Source organism: Passer montanus, unplaced genomic scaffold (assembly GCF_014805655.1).
Source record: "Passer montanus isolate IOZ18808 unplaced genomic scaffold, ASM1480565v1 scaffold1, whole genome shotgun sequence".
In the NCBI taxonomy this organism is placed as follows: Eukaryota; Metazoa; Chordata; class Aves; order Passeriformes; family Passeridae; genus Passer; species Passer montanus.
In genome coordinates, this window is record NW_024356504.1 from 1,931,965 (window position 1) to 1,954,936 (window position 22,972).

General features: G+C 36.0%; 1 protein-coding gene across 6 annotated transcripts in view; it reads right to left on the reverse strand.

Annotated features, from left to right (window-relative positions):
• The window catches only part of FAM126B (family with sequence similarity 126 member B), a 68,079-nt gene that overhangs the window by 43,712 nt on the left and 1,395 nt on the right, over positions 1-22,972 (reverse strand). For 4 of the 6 annotated variants that reach the window (XM_039698041.1, XM_039698032.1, XM_039698005.1 and 1 more), the window contains exons 2-4: positions 5,432-5,534; positions 4,977-5,055; positions 3,814-3,915 (exon numbers count right to left, since the gene is read on the reverse strand). In XM_039698041.1, coding sequence (XP_039553975.1) covers positions 3,814-3,915; positions 4,977-5,027 — 153 coding nt within the window. In that variant the 5' untranslated portion in view covers positions 5,028-5,055; positions 5,432-5,534. Of the gene's footprint in view, positions 1-3,813; positions 3,916-4,976; positions 5,056-5,431; positions 5,535-10,129; positions 10,237-10,893; positions 11,833-22,972 lie in introns of those variants that run through there. The other 2 variants (XM_039698014.1, XM_039698023.1) reach the window with 2 other exon arrangements.

Below are 22,972 nucleotides of genomic sequence, written 5' to 3' on the forward strand. Positions count from 1 at the left end.
AAAAATGGTACAGCTTTCTGGTAGTATATTTATTCTAGTATTTCATACATGTATAGCACTTTATGTTCAAAAGAGGCATAAGTATATCCTTTCTTAATAATTAGTTACTTAGTAGAAACTACTATCTATAAGTGACAATAATTATTACAGTAAATGTTCTAATCCTCAGAAATAGAACTGTATCCTTGCTTTATGAAAGGCCTAACATATTTCAAGTGTTCAAATTTAAAAAGTGGCTACTAAGTAATTTGGACATCACTAAATAAATTGGTAGGTTTTTCTTTAAAAGAAAATATGATCAAGAGGAGAACAGAAAGAAAAAGAAACCCCTGAGAACAAGAAATGCAAACATATCTGCAGCAAGATGACAAGTGTATGAAAAGCTAAAAATATTATCTGAAACCCGATATGTACAATGGCAATGCTATAAATAGTACTCGTATTAGATTAGAGATGACAGCAGCCTAAAGCTGTTTCCTATTTCAAATTAGCCAGTCTCATCCAAGTCCCATTAAAAATAGTGGAAAAGAAAAATTTATTTTAGCTAAGTCAGATGACACTCAACCAGAACAGTTACTAAGTTTATTCTAGCTACATTCAAATGAAAATTGTATAAAAGTAGTCTTTTAAGACTAGGGAGACATTCTCCCTAGAAAGATACAAGCAATATCCAGTCAGTGGTACTGCAAGCATTCCAATTCTCCTTATTTTTACTGGTTGTCATATTTGTTGTGGAAAATGTTTAATAACTGCAATTACTTAGGTAAAAACCTGTGACTACTACAGCACTTCTGGTGTGTTCAGAGCTGTAAGAAAAGCTGTAAGCTTTTTCCACAAAAAAAAGCTGCCATCACAAAGATGCTGCAACACCCAATATTTTCAAAAGCACAAACATCCAGAATTTTCCCATCAAAGTACAGGATGATAGCCTCCCACCTGGAAACACAACATTTGACACTCTGAGAAAGAACAAATGTTTTCCTTGCATCCCAGTTATCTGGCTTTCCAAAGAGTCAGCCTCTTCCAAGTAACGCTCTGAATACACATACTGAGAAGACACTGGATAAACAGAGGAAATGGAGCTTTTGTCATCTGTAATGGGTGTATACATGAACTGGCACACATTTTTTAATCCCTATGATCTTTCAGTCCAAAGTTAAAGCAAAGTGAGTAGCACAGAAGTCAGAAAAAAATCCAAAGTAAAATATCTCTTACAATCCTCTCTTTTTCCTAACAAACAAAATCATTTTAATTATAAGATCTTTTCTATTAGCATAAGCACCAATAAGCATAAAAAACAAATGACATTTTTATTGGCTTAAACATGCAGCAAGCGTCAATGATCTAATTTTCACTCTTCATTTTATACCTCACAGAGATGCAAACCAGTCGTGTTTTAAGGAAGATGATGAATAGCCTTCCTTTGGCTTATTTTACAAGTTTTCCAAATCCTAAGAGTCATATCTTGAAGCTAAATATAATGCTTTAGAAAATGCATGACAAATACTGGAAATACTTGCCTTTTTGAAGAATTCAATTGTAGAAAATAAAATGTGCTTACTTTAGACTCAACTATAACATAATGGGTGAAACCATTTATTATTTCAAGAGTACTGGGTCTGGGCTTGCTTGGCATTGCAAAGGTGATCTCACTGTTTCACTGCTGCCCTGAGTTAAACCTAATTAGCACCACATGAATATTCAATATTTGAATTTCAGTAGTGCAGTAACTTGACATCCATAGAGTATTGTCAATACAAATAAACCAATGCTAAAAATTGTAAAATTATCTGAAAAACAGTACTTCAAAAGCATTTTGAGTATTTGAATTCCAATACTACACAAAAATCAATACATTATTCAGTTAAATTAGCTGTTTATGAGCAAGATCACTTTCTACACTTTACACAAATTTCTGCTCCAGTCATCTTTAACTTTATATTTAAAAACATCAAGGCACTCTCTCAAAGGCAAATAGCAACAACTGTATTTAACTTGTCAATATGCTTGCCTTCATTTAATAGCTCACAAACAGTAGACACCTGCAAAAGAGAGAAATAGCTTGGTTGTTTGGTTCCTAAATATGCTGACTCCATGTTAAACTAATAATCCTGGTCTTATCAAGATAGAATGATGTGATTCTAGAAAAAAATCATGTTTGCCCTGAAGAGTTTGCCACTTTCTAGAAGTTTTAAAAAAATCAGTCAACTTTATGATTAAATGGCACTAAAGAATTACTTGCCCAGCAAGTTTAAGAATGCAGAAGGTGTATTTTTATAATAGTCAACCACATGTACTTAACTTCATAAGCCATGAATTACCCTTCTAAAAAATAATGCCCTATAAAGCATATTTAAAAACCCCTCTCAGTTAGAGACAAATATTACTACAGATTTATGTAAAGTAATGAATTCACTCTGGTTATATTCCTCACAAGCAAATAACTTTGGAAGAAGTACAACAAGGAAATACATGCTGCCTTAACAGGTAGAACCTGAAGCTGGACATCTTTGTGTCTAGGATTGCTTATCTTGCACATGGTATCAGAATCAGGCCCAAACAGCAACAGCTGTTCCAAAGAGTAACATCTGACAAGCACAGTGAGCAATAACATAAGATCACACTAAAAAGATAGCCTTTTTGCAAATCTGCTTCTTTGCTCTTTAAATAAAATAAATCAGATGCTTATTCTCAAAGCAACGAGAAGCTTTTACATCTTCAGAAGTCTACACAAAGACAAATACATAGACAACAGCAATGGTGGCTTCAGGTTGAAGGGAGAAAAACAGCAGCTTTTCAGTACAAAGAAAAAGGTCACTATGCATGTTATTTATAATACTGAAATGAAGCTGACAGCTATGAAGCCTTTTTTTTTCTTTTAAATTGCATGAGCATTATGCAATCTCCTTGAAGCTCAATCAAGCACTTGGCTTTCTAAAACAGCTGAGCTGTACTTGACAAAATAAAGAACTTCCTTGCTGTGTACACTACCCCTTTAATTTTTAAATATATGAGAAGTCACAGATGATACACCAAGTATTTGTACACATTTTATCTCAAGTAGTTGACATGTCAGAGAATGGTATGCTTGCACAATTTATTCAGAAGTTATTTTTCACACACTTGCTCAGAAATGCTCCTCAGAAGCCAATGGGTTGGAAAGCTCAGTTTATTATCACTTGCAAAATGAATTATGTAAATAAAAGGGTAAACTAAGTTTGAATATTCTGGGGCCCTGGTTCTGTTCTTGTTTACAGCAGTATAAACCACGTTCCACAAAAGTGATACCAGTATAAGCACAAGAAGATCATGTTATCTTAATGGCATTTAAAAAATTGATTCCATCTTCCACTGCAATAAGTGACCACACAAGAAGTACATTGGTCTCTCTGAGTTTCACTGTAAGGCCTACTTTGTCTCAGTGATGACTGAAAGGTGGTTTTTGAGAACTGAAACAAAAACCAATTAAAAAAAAAAACCCAACCAAACTTGAGCCTCCCCCCCATAAAAAAAAACACCCAAACCAAAACACCAAAACCAAGTCATGACAAATAAAACACAACAGTCAGCTGTGGCAAGGAGAACCTAGCAGAAAGCATAAACAGTATTTTTGGAAGCAGATGAGATTGTGTCTCACTAGAAAGGCATTAAAGTAACTGCCAAAAAACAAGAGACTAAACAGAGGGATGATACCCATGTTGGACAGCATTAGAAAAAATAACCAATCTTCCTCTCCTTTAGTTTCTCCAGGTTCAGTTGTAGAGGTGAAAGATGCAGGAATGAGAATAAAAATAGTTTTTTAAAATGTCCTACCTCATTGTTTGGGTCTTGAATGACTTTATAAAGAGCTGGTACCAGTGGTTTTTTTCGGTGCAATGTAGCTGCATAGCTAGAAATTTGTGATTCAGGTAACGCCTAAAAAGAAAAAAAAAGGTTACTCTGACCAATAAATGCTTCCAAATATTCAATATCTCCACAAAAGAATGAAGTCTCATTTCAACATCAAAGAAAAGTCCTGAAGTTCAGTAAATTTTCAGACTTGTAACCTAATCATTGAATACAAGTCATTCTCCACACAAATAGCATTTGGGAGCACTTAACCACTTCAGGCTTAAATCCAAAAGCAGTTTACATTCATCTTTCGTAAATCATTTGCTCTAGTTTGACATGAGGACTCTTTTTCCTGATAGTCTATATTTAACAAGATCTTTTTGAAGACTTTATCAAATCAACTCAACTTATTTAAGAAGTGTGGAGAGTATAGAATGAGCATGGACAGCCTCCAGGCTTCCCCAAGCAACCACGTTTGTGGATTTTGCATCCTTGGAACTTAAGCAGATTTCCAACAACTGCACATAATGGCTTACTCTCATCAATGATGTGAGGAGCTACTAATTCTTGATTTAAATAACAGATTAATTTCTTATCAGTCATGACATCCTGTTTTCTTGTTAATGCATTATCCTACATTTCACTCAGCGTAATTATCAACATGCAAAATAGCTTTAAAATATTTCCAATTTGTCATGATGAAACAATCTTATGTAGATCATGGGGAGGAAAAGTAAAGTATTTTTCTTTGATTTTTTTTTTAAATTTCAAATAAATATATACTAGTTGTTTTTAAATTAAAAAGTTTCTCAATTGCAAATTTTGGCAGCATCATCCTGCTGTTAGTTAAATTCCATCAATTTGATCCACACAAAATACACATTTAAAAAGACCACATTGCTACTGCAGTGTTCTGCTCTGCAATAATAAACAAGAAAAATAAACTACTATTAGAATTATGCATTACCTATTATTTACCAGCCAACTCAGTTACATAGACCTCTGCATGCTTTATGCATGATAAGAAATTGAAAGATCAAGTAATAGACATTTAAAATGTTAATTATTTGATATTAAAAAATCCCACTGATATGTTTGGCGGCATTAAGCCAATGGTTTAGACATCATTAATCTTCTCAGTTCACCTTGAATTCTGACAGCCATTCTTCCACCACACCTCGTTCTGATCCCAGCATTTTCTTACTTCTTTTGCTTCCCTCTTACCTTTAGAAGAAAAAAAAAGTTAAATATTAGTTATGGTAGGAAAATTTAGTTTTTCACTCCTGTGGGCAAGGAACTGCTTCAGATTTCTAATGCATGTTTAAACATCCTAAAATACAACAAATTCAGAAATAACATTAATTTAAATTCAAGTAACACTTGAGTGACTTATTTCAGCAGAAGCACTGAAAAATAATTCTGTAAAATAACAGAATAACTAATTAGATCTCTGCACACAAAAGTTTACAAAGACATCCTGATACCATGTCGCAGTGATACATGTCTATAATTTAATTTAAAACATCATAGCACATGCTACAGAGGAAGCTGAGTTCCAGTTCACTCTGCCTGAAAAAAAAAATACAACATTCAACATTACCTCTTTAAAGAAGTCAGTTTTCTAAAGGAGGAAGAGGAGAAGGAATGCAGAAATTTTTCAACCTGGGATGCATTTGTCAAGCCTTCAAGTACTGCCCCGTTTTCTAAAAGATAAAAAAACCATATGATTATCACAAAATCAGGAAAAAATATAGTAAAGTAAAACAAGCATTAATGTAAACATTTTTTGGCCTTACAAACTGAAGTTTACCAAATCCTCCCAAGTCCACATGAATCCTTCTGCAATAAAACAATCTGTCATTCAATAAAAAGGCTCAGTGTTTTAGCAGGAGGAAGGGAGGAATTGCCTTAATCTAAAAAAAAAAAAAAGGCTTTTGTCATTTACGTAGAAAATCCCTCTATATTAGTGAGGCACAGTGCTTACAAAGAACAGCATAAGATGAAAGAATAAAGTAATAATTTTATAAAATGTGAACTGAATTCATACCCTGACTTTGGAGAACATGTAATTCTTAAATTGAGTATATTAAAGCCTCTCCCATACTATAATTTCTTAGGTACATATTCCTTACAGAGCCAAAATTTCACTGCTGTTGTGAAAATCATGTATTACACTAATGTTCACCTTCTGCTAAGAATCCCTTCTTAGTGAGCCTGAAGAAAACAACACAGATAGCAGCAAACTCCAGGTATATTTGTGGTTTTGCCATGCATTTAGCTTCAAGCTTCCCTATTTGGGAATCTTTTTCAGTGTAAATCATCTTGAGAAGCACAACTGCTGCATCAATACAGAAGCAATCCACATCTGGTCTGGCTACGGTCACGGCCGGCTCAGCTTTAGGACAAATCACCTCTCCCTTTCAAATTATTTGCCTGGATATCAAGGACATTTTTAAGGACTTGCACAAAGAAGCACGACAGGCAGCTGATGGACTGCCAGCACACCAGCTGCACTGACCCTGCCAGGACACTGAGGAGGAGCAGGGAGAGCCCCTCAGCGCGGTGCCCCACGCTGCTCCGGCTGGGCTGGGCTGCCTTGGACACGGCTGCAGAGGCACAGGAGCACAGCAGCTGTGGGACTGCCTCTGCCTCACTCACACACACACACACGACTCTGGCATTTTCAAATGGCCATCTGGAAAGCACACCTCATGCTTACACTCACTCCCTGCTTTGCTGTACCTTTGGGGGGAAACTTATAAATTTATCAAATGCTGTGTGGGTGTGTCCCTAAAGTAAACTGGCTCAATACATTAAGACATGTGCATATTTATTCAAGGTTGAAGTAGCCTGAACCAAGAGTATTGAATTTCATTTCCAGAGTGTTCACATCTCTTCCAAAGCAAACATAGAGGGAATATAAGAGATTTCTCATGTTTATTTTAAAAACATTACCTTTTTTTTTTTCTACTATGATTCAAAGGTTCTTATAATATAAAGGAACCACAAAAAACTAATCAACAATTTACTTATTAGTAACAGTAATAATAAAACATACCAAAATATTTTTACATATGGTCTGATGAAGATTTTTTAAATACTGAACAAGTAAGCCAGTTTGAATTCATACTAAAGCATGGAACAGGAAAAGTTCTAGATAAGAATGTAGTCACTCATTGTTAAAATCAAATACAAAAAATCAATTACCAAAAAGCTTCCCCATAAAAGCACCTGAAAGGATAATTTAAATATTTTCTCCTAAACTCACTCATTTGGCATAAACAAGCAGAATATGACACATAAAGTTGTTAAATTAGACCTGGAACCCTTATGCTTAATATTAAAGCTCCAATACTCTGTTCTTGCACTGTCCATCAATTACAGTTAAGAACAGAATTTTACCAAGTCAGAGCACTCTCCTTGATCATGCCATGCACACAAATCATGGAATCATAGAATCACCTTGATTAGAAAAGACCTTTAAGACCATTGAGTCCAACCACTGTGCAACACAGCACTCCCTCAATATACCACGCCCTTTAGTGTCACACCTACATGGTGTGACATGGATTTTTAAATCCCTTCAGGGATGGTGAATTTGCCATTCTCAATATTTTTGCCTTTGAAAATATAAAAGTCTGAAAAAAAGTTTATTCCAACAATATACTAGCTGAATAATGAAACTTAAAATTCAGATTACTCCCCAAGAATTTTTGATTACAATAAAAGAAAAAAAGGGTCAGCTATGCTCATCAGAGAGCTTGTTTTTCACTTACATTTAGAAGAAACATGTACTGAATACATTATTATTTACCAGTCTGCATTTAAATCAAGACTAACCAAGATAAATTTGCAACAGCAAAATGATTACCCAGATAATCTCAGCCAGTACCAATTGCTACAATATCAACTATAACAGTGGGGATTAGAAAGAAAAAAAAATGCCACTGATTAGATATTCATAATTGATGATAGTTAAGAAGATATGATTATTAAAGTATGCAGCGGGTTTTTTGTTGGTGGTGTGTATTTTATCCAAGGTTTTTGTTTGTATGTTTGTTTTAAAGAGGCCAGTAGTTTATACTGGTTTAAACACACATGGGTGAGATTACATTACAGGACACACACTTCAAAATGGGTCCAGCTCTTGGCCATTTTATGCTAGATGGCAAAATGCATATAATGCAATTTTTGTACTACTTGCACAATGAATGAAAATATTATGTATTTTTACCTTAAAGGCCATGAGAAGAATAATTTGCATTTAAAACCTGAACTGTGTCAGGCAAAAGAATAAAGTTTCATGCTACATAATTTCTTCACAATGTTATTTGTGTAAGAGAACACTATGGACGGACAAGTCTAAAAGAACAGAAAACTCTATTATCAATTATAGCTCATTCTTCCAAGCTATGTAAACACTCCTCTCATATCTATAATTCATTACTGAGCATGGAAAGAAATGTATTTGAAGAAAGATTTTTCCATGCTGCCTCTGTAAAAAAGTAGTGTGGAAACCATCAAGAATGTATCCTTACTCTGAACTAAACATAATTTCAGTTTCTTTGATTCAGCAAGTTCTTAGCTCTGTAAGAAGAGCACCTGTGTTAGACATGATTAACACCCTGGAAAACAGAATAGATAGAAGACAACATAGGATGAGGTGGTCAGAAGTACACAGGAAAGAAACTTCCCCACCACACACCCACACTAACGAGACTGGGAAACTCTGGAGGAAGAAAACCAGGCAACATGGTGATAAATGCAGTTAACAAAAGCATAATTTGAACTTCTCGTGATGAGCTATTCCTGAATGCAGAGGTGTAAAAGACTAAATGGAAAAAGACTAGATCATGCATTTGATGATGCAATAAAAACATCTGTTCAGGAATGCATCAGCAGCCAGAAAATAAATAAAGATGCTTGATCACACAAAGTCATATAAAGTAAATCTGAAAACATTAAAGTAGAGCATACAAAACTGGTAATATGTTCTTATTTGAAATACCAGCCTACATTTGTTGCAAACAAAATATGCATAAGGCAGAAAAATGTTCAAGAAGCAGTTGAAGACCAGGATTGTGAAAAATAACTTTTAAACTGGATATGGGAATAATTTTTTAAAAACAGAGAAATAAAGGACTCCTTGTCTTAGAAGCTCATGGAATTAAGTTGGTTCAAAAGGTAGAATGGACTTTTTCTTGTAACAGAGTAATAAAAAATAAAATGCTTGAATACACCAAGACAGAAATCTTAGACTGTTAACAGTGTACTTCTTCTCACACTTTAAGTTACCAAATATCATGAGGACAATAAGAAGCTATTGTAGATAAACACTGTAATACCTGTCTTACATAGTTACTTCTGTGGTAGAACAGAAGAGTAAAGAAGAAAACTTAATGCTGTAAACTAGCACTTCATTGACATGCTTTACCAAAAAATTATCTTAGAAGCAACTCCTTGTTTAATCACTCAGTACATAGGTGTATACAGCTTCATCCAGCTACTCTGAAGTTATATACCAGAAGATATTAAACAACCACAGTATGGTCTGTTTCCACACTAGAAAAGGGTCTGACTCTCACACTAATCTAATCCCAAGAAAAAATAAAACCAGCCTTGCAAATGTTCAATTTTGGTGGATAACTTCTCGTACTTACTTAGAAGTATATGTACTGTAATATACATCTCTTATGATAAATACAGTACAAATACCATTGTGATTTCCCTGTATCCATATACACAAACACATTATTCTACCAGAATCCTATTTAGTAGACACTTACATAAACTATCATTTTGGTAAGAACATAATACATTCAAAAACGATTGTCCTCAACAAATCAGAGCTACAACTACAACTTGCCATTTGAAACAGGTTCAAGCATTCTGCCAAAATTGTCTTGGCCATACAGTTCCACAGTACAGAGAAACAAGGTAAAAACTGACAAAGACAGAAAGAAGCAGAACCTTCTCAGGACAGTTATTAATTTAAATTGTCAGCTCAAGCCTTCTCCTTAATAGAAAGGGTACTCTTCCAACTCCAGTTTTTAGGTAATTTAATTGCAAGCTTCAGCAGACAGGCACGCATTCCAACTTTAAAATATAAATGCTGATGTATTCTTTATGTGGGATTTAGGTTGCCAGCCTTATTAGACAAGCCTTAGTCATGCAAAACAACTTGGATAAGACATTACTTCCCTGCCCACTCTGACTCACTAGTAAAAAACAGGCTAAAAAGCTTTCTTTTTGGATATCAGCAACAAAGTTATGTGAAAACAATGGGAGAGAGCCTTACCACAGAGAAGTCAAAGATGATTGATAATAGTCTTGTAAACTTTCATGGTACCACACTTGCACAGTAAGATCCATTTCTTATCAAAAAGGTCAGATCAATTTCAGCAGCTGCCAAAAAAGGGGTAAAGAAAAGGTACAGCCCATCTGTTCCGAAAAGCCTCCTCTAAGTCATTTTAAGCTCTAAATTATCTTCTGTGCCTTTTCAAGCACCACCAAGCTCAGCTGCCAACCTTCTATCTTTTTACCATTCCGACAGTGCAACTGCTTTACAGATACAAAATTGCTGAAGACAAACAATTAGGACAGGGGGAATGAAAACACAACACCAAAAATAGACACTATGTAACAGTTTAAAAAACTACTTTAAGGCTGATGTTTTCATGATGCACAGAGAAGTTGTAGAAAGCTACAGAAGTCAGGTGACTCTACAGAGAAAAATTGAAGCGTTTCATAGAGGTAAATAAGCAGAACCTGAATTAAACACAATTGTACACTCATAACTAAATCCCTCTCCTAGGAGTTCATGCAACAAATAAAGAAGGAAAGAGTTGAGATAATCAAAAATGTGGAACAGGAAATTTATCTTCTGTATTCAAAGAAAACACTCCTCTACATTACTTACAGGATTTTGGAAACAATAACAATAAAGAAATTATCCTGCAGCCTTAAATACCACAAAACACACATTAATTATTCTATTATAAGGACCTGACGCACTTAAAAATATATATACACACACACGTAGGTTAGCCACAGAAAAGTTACCTTGTTCTCTCAGCACCAGTTTCCTTAGAAACAACTTCACATAGTCATCCTACACAAAACCTAAAACATTCTCTTGTCAGGATCCTGGTGATAACCCATCCTACGCCAGACAATACAGGTTTGTCCTCCCTTTGCAGCAGTTCATATGCAGTAATTCTTCCTATGCTAGTTTGTCTGCATTAACCTCTTTGCTTACAAAAACATTTCCATGCAAACTACTTTCCGTGTAACCCTACCTCTCCCAAACACCTTCTCCTTCATGGTTTTGGTTCATGAAGTAAATTAAATTTAGATAAGTAAAGACGCAAAATGCATAGTAAAAGAAGGAGCCAAAAAAAAAAAGCCTCAGCAAATTAACACTTGCAAAATCACAGTTAAGGTGGTCTTTTTAAGGCACTCAGTGCTGACTACTAAAAATGAACAGACACGGGCTAAGAGAAATCTTGAAACAGAATTTCTGTGGGAACAAAACCAAAACAAAATTCAAACCCATAACAAAACAAATCAACAAAAAGATAACACTACCAAAACCTGTCCAATATGCACTTTGGAGTAAGACTGCAAACATTATGCTAAGATCACTATCTGGTCTGTAAAGGAAAGAAATTAATGCAGAAATGTTCTAGAAATACCAGCTGAATATTCTAAGCAGCTTCCCACTTCTGAGCTGTAAAATCGTCACTTGAGAAAAATAAATGCCTGTTATATTATAAAAATATCCATTAAAAAGTTGAAGCCAATTCCATACCATATCTAAATTCCAATACCAGTATATATTTCTCACTGCAGTACACCCTACCAACTGTAATTTCCACAAAATGGGATTTAGGTTACATATTCATTAATTAATTTACCTAACCTCCTTTCTTCTACCCTATTCTCAAAGAGACCTAACCCAGAGGATCCTCTGCTGAAAGTAATGAAATCCCTTATTCTAATCTTTCCAGCTTCCAGATGGTAAAGCCTCCACCTCCAGGAAGAGGAGTGTAAATAGATTAAGCTGAAGTGACAAATTTCCCCCATCCATAAACTTACTTGCACATTCACAAATTCTTAAATGAGTGTAATCCCCAAATTTATCTGAATTTACCTCAGTTATAGCTAAAATTATGTCATCTTGCTGACTTTTAAAAAATGATGCAGTAAGAATACAAAGTTCCAAATAAACTTTAGAAATTGCAGAGTTAAAATAAAGATCCATAAGAATTAAGACACTGTTTTACTGCACAATGCCATAAATTTCATATCTGACTCGGATGTTTCATTCACATTTAAGATGCATGGTTTTCAAGGATAAACTTAATTCTGATTGATATGCTGGTCTTACCTTTCCATTAGAAGTTCCCAGACTTTAAAAAGCAAACTCAACAAATGTAGTTAAATGAAACATCATTAATCACACCACTACTGATCAAGATGACACAATTTCAGAACAGCCCAGATCTCTTCTGCTTACCTAATGGAATATATGAGCAAGTTGACTTACAAGGACTTAAGTCACATAGAGAGGCCGTTCACTATTCTGAGGTAAAGCAGTAGCATCAAGAATTCTGAAATCTAAGATCTGCTTCAATTTTCACAGTTAAAACTGTAGCTGCCTTTATCACTTCCAACTGTCACTGCAGAGGAAGCAACTTGTCTTCTTCCATGTCATGCATCACAGCATGATTTCAGTGTCAGTCATTTTCAGTCTCATACTAGTTTGCTGAAAGTTAGAGAGGGGCTTTAAGAACTGCAAAGAACAATCTCAAAAACAGAGAGAAAACCACTGTTAATTTTCTATTGAGATTAGACAGACTGTACAAGTCAGAACTTCCACCCATAAGAAATAAAACATGTACCTGACCATGTTAATTCTATATAATACAATCCATCAAGAGCTGTGTGAACATCAATGATTAAGATATTTGACCCAACAGATTAAGGTGATTGTACTACAAAAATTGATGCTTATGACCAGCCCTACTATTAACTTCACTAGGATTCCTCCAGAGCAGGAAATTACACAGCTTTTGTTGGTCCCTCCTTCACAGAAAACAGGCAAAGAAACTGTGTCTGTAAAGAAAGTGTAACACTTTTTCATCACCTTATTAGAAGCTCTCATGAAACTCTGATATAATTGGCACTCTGTGCCCTATTACTTGGAAGAATAAGCTGCTTCTCAGTGAAATAACCATGTGAGAATTAAAACAGTAGTAAATGTAAATTAGTGTAACAACTACACCAGGTACCCCCTTTGTCTTGGTATGAGTTTAATAATTAATCTTCACTGCTGAATAGTTAAACACAATGCATATTGTTTACAGTCATTACTGTTAAACCAACATTACAACAGAATGCAGACCAACCAAGTCATAAGAAAAGGACTAATTAATATTTTACGGTGAAATTATTCATTTGTCATGTATTTTTAAATAGTGAGGACACTAAGTTACTAACATATGTGGGGATATTACTTGGGGAGGTTTTTGGATGTTTTTTGTGGGTTTTCTAATCTGAAATTTAAACTATTTCTTTTAGAGCAAAACTTCATATATAATATCTTTAGGAACACAAACAAACACAGAAGAAACAACTTAAATAAACCCAATCTTTCATGCACCATATTGTGCAAATTAGGCAAGATTTTGCACATTATTTTTCACTTGCCTAAGCTATATACCAGTATAAAAAAGTGTAAAACCACAACAAAACGAAACAGGAACAAAAAGAAAACAGCCTTCCATAGGTGCTTGATGACTCCAGTTGGAATACACAGCCTTTTTTCCTCCTCCCACCAACACCGCAGAAACAACAGCAAGATCTTAAATGCACACTACTATTTTCATACATATTTTCTAATTACAGCCTGAAGAAAATTAAAAGTTTTTGTCAAATACTGTCCCAACGTATATTCAGAAAATTTGCATCTTTCAAGATTATGAAAAATTAAGATTTGACAGGCAGCACTGAATATCCATGAAGCAAGCTTCACAGCTAAGCTTTTTGTTATGTGGACAGGGGAGTGGAATTTATGTAGAGATGGTTAATTTTACCACGTTCTAGGTTTTCAAACATATTTTCTTGCACTCCAAAAAACTTCACTGAGGACTCGATGTTCTAATCTTCAGGCACTTTTACATAACCTCATCCATACACAGAGATATTCTGGGATTTTGTTTGTGATACTGAACAGTTCTCCCACTTAAAAACAAAACAACAAACCAAAACAAACCACCTTCAAAAGCACTTGGTAAAACAGAGCTTCTCCTTTCCTCAAGCTTCGGGAATAAATTTACCCTTGGTAAAAGACCAGAGAGGGCCTTATATGCAAACTTGTTAGGGGTTATGCTACTACTTTTTGCAACATTAATCATCTTTGAGCAATTACTACATCTACTTCAAATGAAATACACCCAGAGGAACTACACTAAACATAAACAGTTACTCTAATCTTCTACAGGTAGTGCCCATCTGGGCAACAGTTATGACCTTTTACTTTTTTATTAGTTATACTGACATAGAGCAAATTCAGTTCATTCTCTTCAAATACAATCAAAAATTTTTAATCAAAGCCTGAGTTTAATTAAAAGCCTGCTCTGTTTCCCTATGCAATTGTGCTGACAGGGATCAGCAACATTTACCAAAGTTCAAGCAGCAGGCACCTGAAATTGCTAGATTACACATTTGTGGTGTAAGTAATATACTCATCTTTCATACAGCATGCTCCACAGTCTTTCAAGGGCAACTTAGACAGAGAGTTTAGAAATACTGAGGTCATTGAAATGCACAGTCAACCTGCAGAGAGAACATGGAGTAACTTCTCAAAAAGTAGGGCTGATCCAGTATAAAGCCAAAAAAAAAAAAAAACCCTGAAGGAAAAACCCTCACCCCCAGGACAACACAAACCCGCCAAGAACAAGCCAAAAGCAACGTGCACAGTCCACATGTGACCCCTTCAGCACATGAAAAAACTGTTCTGAACAAAATACAGACCCAGACCTAACACCCCTGTACTTGCAATTATGTTCAGATTTGCAAGTTCAGATGATTACACCATAATTATTTCTTGTCAGGGAGGAGCAAGGAAATCCTCGTGCTTTTTGCCTTATATGCCAGCTATCCAACTGGCACTTTGAGAAGATTTTCGTAACATATTTTAATAATTTTATTCCTTAAGGTTCTATATCGGTTTCATTTAAACTATTAAAACCAAGAAGATGGCAACTTAAACATTCCCCTGCAATAAAAAAGGAAATGCTAATAAAAACCCTTTCTGTTTTCCATAGATGTGACACATATGCATAAACATGCAGAATTTACTCATAGCAATCTTACATATATCAGAAAGCTCTAGAGTCTGCATTCAGAAAGACAAAGAGAATCATTTCAATCTATTCAAAGTCAGCACACATTACCAAAGCAGAATGCCCCAGCAATTCACAGAAATAGCAATAAAATTACTACTAATAGAATTCTGCATCAAGCCAAGAAAAGCCTGCATCCTTTTCCTGCAGGAGAGATATTTTGTCTTTCAAAAGCTACCCACTGGAATATTAATTTGAAATACATCAAAACTTGATAGAGCTGACAACAGACAACATAGTGATTAAGGTTTCCTAATTAACATGATAATGTCCATTTAAGATTTTTTCCCTCCTCTCTCTCACAAGACCAAAAATTTATTATCAAAATAAGCCATCAAATACAGTAGTTGGCAATCACAGGAGTACCATCAGCAGGGAAGGGCAATGGACCATCACACCCATACACATCTCCACCAGCCAAGTGTGGTAAGATTGCTGCAAAATGTTTCAGTAAAATGACAAGAAGCTGGGCTAAGCAGCTCCCTCCTAGCAGTTCACAAAAAAAAAAAAAAAAAAAAAAAAAAAAAAAAAAAAAAAAAAAAAAGAAAAAGGCAGAGCAGTCCAGTTCCCCACTGACCAACAAATCTTTAGGCTTTCTGTATTTATTAGACAAAACTAATATCTAAAGGTGCTGTACTTCAATTTTTTCAAACTCCTACTTTTCATATGTTGAACCTACCTAGTTTTCTGTCTTTAGCACAGACCAGAACCTGCAAGTCTAAGAAAAAGGGCACAGAGGAAATAACAGAACTAACCTTGGAACATTTAGTAAATTTTAAGTTGCCAAATAAAGGCGGGGGGCGGGGAGTGGAGGGGTGGCACAAAACACACTGTGACAATCGGCACAATACTCAATTACACAATTTCAGCAGCATCAATGCCAATTAGTATTGGCTGCTGACCCCTAATTTGATCTGGAATGCATCCACGATCTTAACCTGATTAGAACTTCGTGCACAACAAATGTGAAATCCCACTGTTGCATATTTATTTTTCTGCCTTAGTATCTTAAGTTTTACTCAATTTAAACTACTAAAGTAGCTAGGGAAACTACTAAAGTAGCTAGCTAAACTACTGAAGTAGCTAGGGGAAAAAACTACAAGGTTAACACATAAGCATTATTATGGAATTTACTAGAGCATCTTCAACCATTTCCCTAAAAATGTCAGAGTTTAATTCTGGCCTAATGTGGCAAGTTAAAAACTAGATATATAGGGCTAACATTTTAATTTAAGAAGTAAAGTTAGTGCAGTAATTTTAGTTACACCATGTAAACTGCAACATTACTGTGAAAAACCATATAAAACCTGCAGCTAACTGAAGGGATTTAATCTATAGAGAGGAAAAAGCAAAGCATGTAGTCTCTCTCAGAGTTTAATGCCATGATTCCTGAAACACAAGGTATGCGGAACACAGCTGCCATCTGAATGATTTAAACACCCAGATGCCCCAGTAACATTTTTCCATGGCTGAAGAAACACATGCAACAAAGTCACAAATTGCAACATCCAACAAAGTTGCATTTCTGCACCACAAGGAATGATTGCATGAGTATTTTCACCACTGATGCAGACAAGGTGCACATTCTCAAGGCAGGAATTGCTCTTACATGACCACGCATAGTCCAAGTCCACTCAACACCTGCACAAGCATAAGGGCATCTCAGTTATTTCTGCAACTGATCCTTTGGAGACATACAGACAACAAGCCATGCCTAAACTGTTTTAAATTTTTATTTGCTGTCTCAACTTCTAAGATAAATTTTAGAGAGAAGAAAGAAAATCTTGTTCTCTCCTTCTCTCCAAACAAACAAAAAGCAAGCTAGGAAGTTTTCTTATTCAACAGATACAGAGGCTTCTCAAACTCGTGTGGTGTTTACACTAACAGGGGTGAAGGCAAAGCTGAAGACTCAGTCTAAGAAGTTTTCTTATTCAACAGATACAGAGCTTCTCAAACTCGTGTGGTGCTTACACTAACAGGGGTGAAGGCAAAGCTGAAGACTCAGAACACATGAAACAAGTCTTGGCAGACACACAGAGCTAAGCAAACAGCAAGGCAGTAGCCTGCTCCAAGCCTTCCTGTTCAATGGAGAATCATGCAATGCATGTGACACCTGTGATTTTAAGGAAAGGCTGCTGTCACAGGATGTCTGAAAATAAACAGTGCAGATACACAGTTTATGAATGCGTAGCTTAAATCCATTTAGTATTTTAGTTATTTCTTGTCTATTTGCATACAACTTCACCTCCAGTCCAAGACTCCTCTCTCTATTTGCATGTCCACAGCTAACACAGAACTGTTTCAGAGATTTCCATGAACTCTTGTCACTCTGACATGGCAAGCTTTGCACTGCCTTTTGCTGCACTCCATTAACATGAGGAAAGCTATCAGAATGGCTCATATGAAGCCTAACAAAATTAGCATCTTTCTTCCCAAGAAATTGCCACAAATATGGTTTAGTAACTTCCAGAAGCTTAAGGATGCTACTATTTGAAATTATTGCACAGATGCAACACTGGAGGCCATCAAGTATGGTGGTTTGTCAATTACATAACTACCAAACAGAACAAATACATAATTAACAATCTAGAAGCAGTTTTGGAAGCTCAGCAATTTTGTCTAAGGCCCGTTCTGTGCTAAGAACAAGAAACAAGCATCTTAAAAAACCCCAAACCCACAGGCATAAGGAACCAGTAATTTTTCCACTTCACATTTAAACCCCCCTTGCTCTCCCCTCTGTGTCCATATTTAGCTCACATCTCTATGCTGCTTTGGCTCAACAAAACATCTTTAAAAAAAAAAAAAGGAATGGAAAGTTCTCTGCTGTTACACAAAGAAATATGAGCTTGTGCTGGGATAAATCCTTTGTAAGCATGCCTTACATTTCTATGTAAAAGGGCACATTACTATCATTTAAACTCAATCACTTCTTGTGTAAGTGACTCAAAACTTACACTCCTTTAGAAGTTTATCCTCCACTACAGTAAATGGACTTTAACCAATTATCTGTCTATCCCACTGCTGCAGATAATAAAGACTACTACAACATCCATTCTACGTAGGGAGCTTTCCTTAATTACTATTTTTAATTGCATGTGTCTCCAACCTTAAAGCAGGAAGAACCTCAGTGATACACTGAAGCATCAAGTATCCTTTCAAAAAAAAGCATACCTCTAACCCAGAGTAATAAAGAGGTATCAGAACTCAAAGTTGAGCATTTGGATTTTCGTTCTTTGCCCTACTCTGATGGCATGTACCAAGGTGCTTGATTAATTGCTTACTCCACCCCCTCTGCAACTAAGTTCACATAAAAGGCTCCTACTTTCTGAAACATGTCTTGTCTAAAAGGTGACTGACCCTCATGTTCAGCCATCACAATGCAAAATGGGATGGTGGAATCACCACTGTAGCTTACACATGGGGCACACCAGTCTTAAGATGGCACACCTCCACAAAGAATTAATTTTTTAAACATGTGCTAATTCTAGCTAATTTTTTTACATGCAGGAAATGCAATATTCAGATTTACAGATACAAGCAACGAGCTATTTCTACAACAAAATCTGTTATGCTTATGCCCATGTGTCTCCACCATCTTGTGCTTAGGATATTTAGGAAAGTTACTTAAGTACTATGGACTTCTTCATAACCTTTTCTAAATCAACTTTTCTACCTTGTGGCCCTATTCCAAATCAGAACAGAGGCAGGCATGCAGAAGGGCTGCTCTCCAGCCTCTCCTTAAGCTCAACATATCCTTAAACCTAAAGGAAACAGAAAAGACAAAGCAGAAAATATGAGGAGATGTGAAGAAGAAACAGACACAAGAAGTCTGAGAAAAAACCAAACTATTTGAATAAAAAGAAAATATATTAAGACAGGAAGGAAAAAACGCAAGCAAATTTTACACATATTTCAGCTCATTATCTTTCAATCCAATATCTTCTCAGCTGAATGGCCATGAAAAATAAGATTATTCTTTTAAATTCTCTCACTGTCTTTCCAGATAGATGTCAAACAATTCCTCCAGTTCACATATGGGTCAAGGCAAGGCAGAAGAGGGGAGGAAGACCCTAAATAAATTAAAATTTACAATTTATAAACTACTAAATATAGGGAATGGAAACAGAAAAATATTCCAGACTTATCAATTTTGCCCTGTATGAATCAGCAAACTGCAGTCATGAAGTCTGCACAAATGTCCATGTCACACACTTCAGTTAAGCAGAATTCAGAGGAACAGCAACGTGGAACTATTTAAAGAACTCACAAACCATACACGATGCAGACACCATTAAAGGAGATCTAACCATTTCAGTTTTCTGAAAAATCACAGTAATTACAATAAAACCACAGTAAGATTAGGGTATGGAGATTTCACACAAAAACACACACTTTGCACTTTTGGAATGCTAGCCAAATGCTTGTGTAACAATACAATATAAAATGAGAAGTCATGAACTACTTTGCCCTGTAGGAAAAAAAAAGCCCCACAGAATATGCAGAAAGAAGAACTCCAGGAAGAGTGTTTTAAGATATTTGAACTGCACCAACCGTCTCCATCAGGTGCTGTGCAGAACAATGTTACACAGCCAGGGAATTTGGCTTTTTTCAATGTCAAATGATAGGAATGATAATCACTACTAAGAGATAAATAAATAGTTTACCACTTTGCAGTAGTTATACACCAAACATTTTCTCTCCCCTAGTGGCATCTCTTTCCAAATGTCACTGGCTCTCTATTTTCAGGCAAACTTAATAAATTTGACCATAAAATTTGTATTTCTCCACAGAATCACACCAAGAGGTCAAGGCAGAAGATCTGACACAGGCACTGGGCAGCAGAGGCAAGCTGGACTGCCTGCAGAACAGAAAACAATCAAGAAGACTGAAAAACTGACTTGCCAATGGTATTTTTGTCTTTCGCTAATCATCTGAATTGATTAATTACAAAACATCTGTTGAATCCTGCACCCAAATTCATTACACTTGACAGAAAAATGTAACACTAACAGAAGAAAAATTGTTGTGTGGCCATTCATCACACAAAAAAAGTTTTTACTATTATGGTTAACCTGCAGCACGGACTGAAACAGTTTGCAAACTATATACTATTTTAGCCAGTCTCTGATCTTGGTTTTTATGTTCTCTTCTTTGTAGCACAGCTGGCAATACAGAATTTTGGTTTCCAGTTGGGTTTTCCTAAATAACTATATTTTATTTCATCAGACATGTCCCTGTACCTCTTGAGCTTTTATTTGAAGCTTAAAAGCTAAAGTCAGAATTCTATACAAAAAAAAGGAGAACCATTGAGTCACTCCTTAAATCTGTCCTATGACTAAATTTTTAAAAAACCCAAAAAACACTTGAATTATTTGCCTTGCTATTAGAAGCAGTAATTATTCAAACAAAGGTGCAGAGAGAAAAATTCAACCAGCTTGCAATTTTATCTACAGTGAGTTATACAAGCATAAACTCAAACTACTTTCTTACTCAAAAAACCCCTGTAGAAAACAGCATTAAATAAGTCAAGAATTACTCCTCACACACTTGCTCTTTTTGGAAATGAAAATAACTGAGTGAAGTAGCAAACTATACTACTTGATATTGTCTCTGCTCAGATCAGTTTTGCCTGAAAGGGATTTCTTTAGTGATGATTACTGTGGCACAGATGTCCTTCAAGAAGACTCAGCTGGGGAAGCCCTCACTTTCACTTCTTGATACTCGCTCATATCTTAATACAAGGAAACAGGCATCAAGAAAAGTAATGGAATCAAAAATTCTTTTCCAGCCCAAACAAGTCTTTGAGGGAACATATAACCCAGATCTTTAAAGATTCTCAACTCATATTAAACTGCTTGGTAAAGAGCAAACAGGTCTGCCTCTCCTGATACAGAAAATAGGGAGTATCACATGAAGTTCTCAGGTAACAGGCTCAAAACAGAACAGAGGAATGACTTATTGACACCCCACATGAAGTGCAGCTCTTACTGACAGAAAACACAGTAGCTGCAAAAACCATACATGGGTTTTTATAAGTTAAGTATATCTATGAAACAAAAATCCATACAACACATCATCCCCACTGAGACTGGGAGAGCTGACCTGAGGAGTAACCCTATATTCCAGAAAAGAGTGGAACAGTGAAGCACCTGCTGAGCTGTGGCAGAGGAGCAGACCTCAGAACAATGATCCTGACACATTCCAGGCTCTCAGAGCTTTAGGCTTCAGGAGAGAATAACAGATCAGACCAGTGTGGCTGCTCCTGTGAAGAATGGTCTTTATGCTGCCCAAAAAAAACCCTCCAACAAAAACCAATCCATCAGCAAACACCATAATCAGAAAGAAACTAAGACTACTGCTCCAGCCCACCACTGCTCTAAAACAGAGGTGAAACAGTGACTGTGATACTGTCCATAAAATATTTAGCTCTCTAATGATGCCTGAGAAGATAATTTCCTTGCTCACCATTCACTGAATGCTTTTTTCAAAAGCATTCAAACAAACCAAGGTGAGCTAAAGAAAGATCTTTTCCATCCTTATTGTAATTAAGGCAGCATTAACCATTTTATTCAAACGACAAGAGGCTTCCAATGACATAACTGACTACTAATACAACACCACAGGAAGTAACATGCAATTTCAGGGGGAAAAAGAATGCACTATTTAACTAGTTCAAACATGTATTCTGATATTAAAGGGGAAAAAACCAAAACAACAACCCCACATCCCTTTCTTGTCACCTCAAAACTGAAAACAAGTCACTGTCAGCCACACAGCTCTGTACTCCAGAAAACAGGTATGAAGAGCACAGCACCAAACACTGCCCAGTGCTAAAGAAAATACTGGATGCACAGGCAGAGAAGAGTGGTTCCTACAATGGATCTCACAAGCTGTTAATCCAGAATGCACAGCAACACAAATTGCTGGAAACACGGACTTTTGAAAGCTATCCAAGAAACCCTGCAGCCTTCCTCTAGCTTAACAACACAAGCAGGAATCCCAGCAAATCATAACTAGTGTGGCTGCATACAAGCTAAAATAACTGCATCCTAGAACACCAAATCTTTGCAGTAATTATCACCACAGCTAATTAATAATGATAAAAAAATACCACACAAAAAACCCCCACCAACTGCATAAATCACAAAATGTACTGATTATTTGTACATGGAGTTTCAATGACCTTTCCTTCCTGGAGGACATTCAGTTGTTTGTTGAGGTTCTTTTACACAATACAAAAATTTCTTTTATGTTATTTCCTTCTGCATATTATTGATTTCCCCAGACTGACACTGTAATTATGGTGAAGCTTCCTTCTCAAAACACACTGTAGCAACACCTCTAGGCCCCTTGAAATTATGCAGACTCACTTACTTGGGGATACAGCATCAAAGAGCTTACTATATTCCCAAAATATCCCATCCCTCATATTTGCAGCCTTATTTTTAAAAGGGTATAGTCCATACTGAAGAAAAGGAAATACAGGAAGCAAAACATGGTAGAGCAGATCAACTGATTGCACAAAGCTTTTCTTACCATGAGTTATGTACTTGGAGGTGAGGGGGAAGGCAAAAACAGCTACTGAAAACCTTGCTAAACCTTTAAACCTGCTAACAATTCTGTTCATGCACAACAGATCACACAAAGCCAACGCTCTGGGACCAGAACTGAATGTCCCTGGTAACAGACTCAGCAATACCAGCACAGTTTTGTGCATAACACTCAAGTCAGGC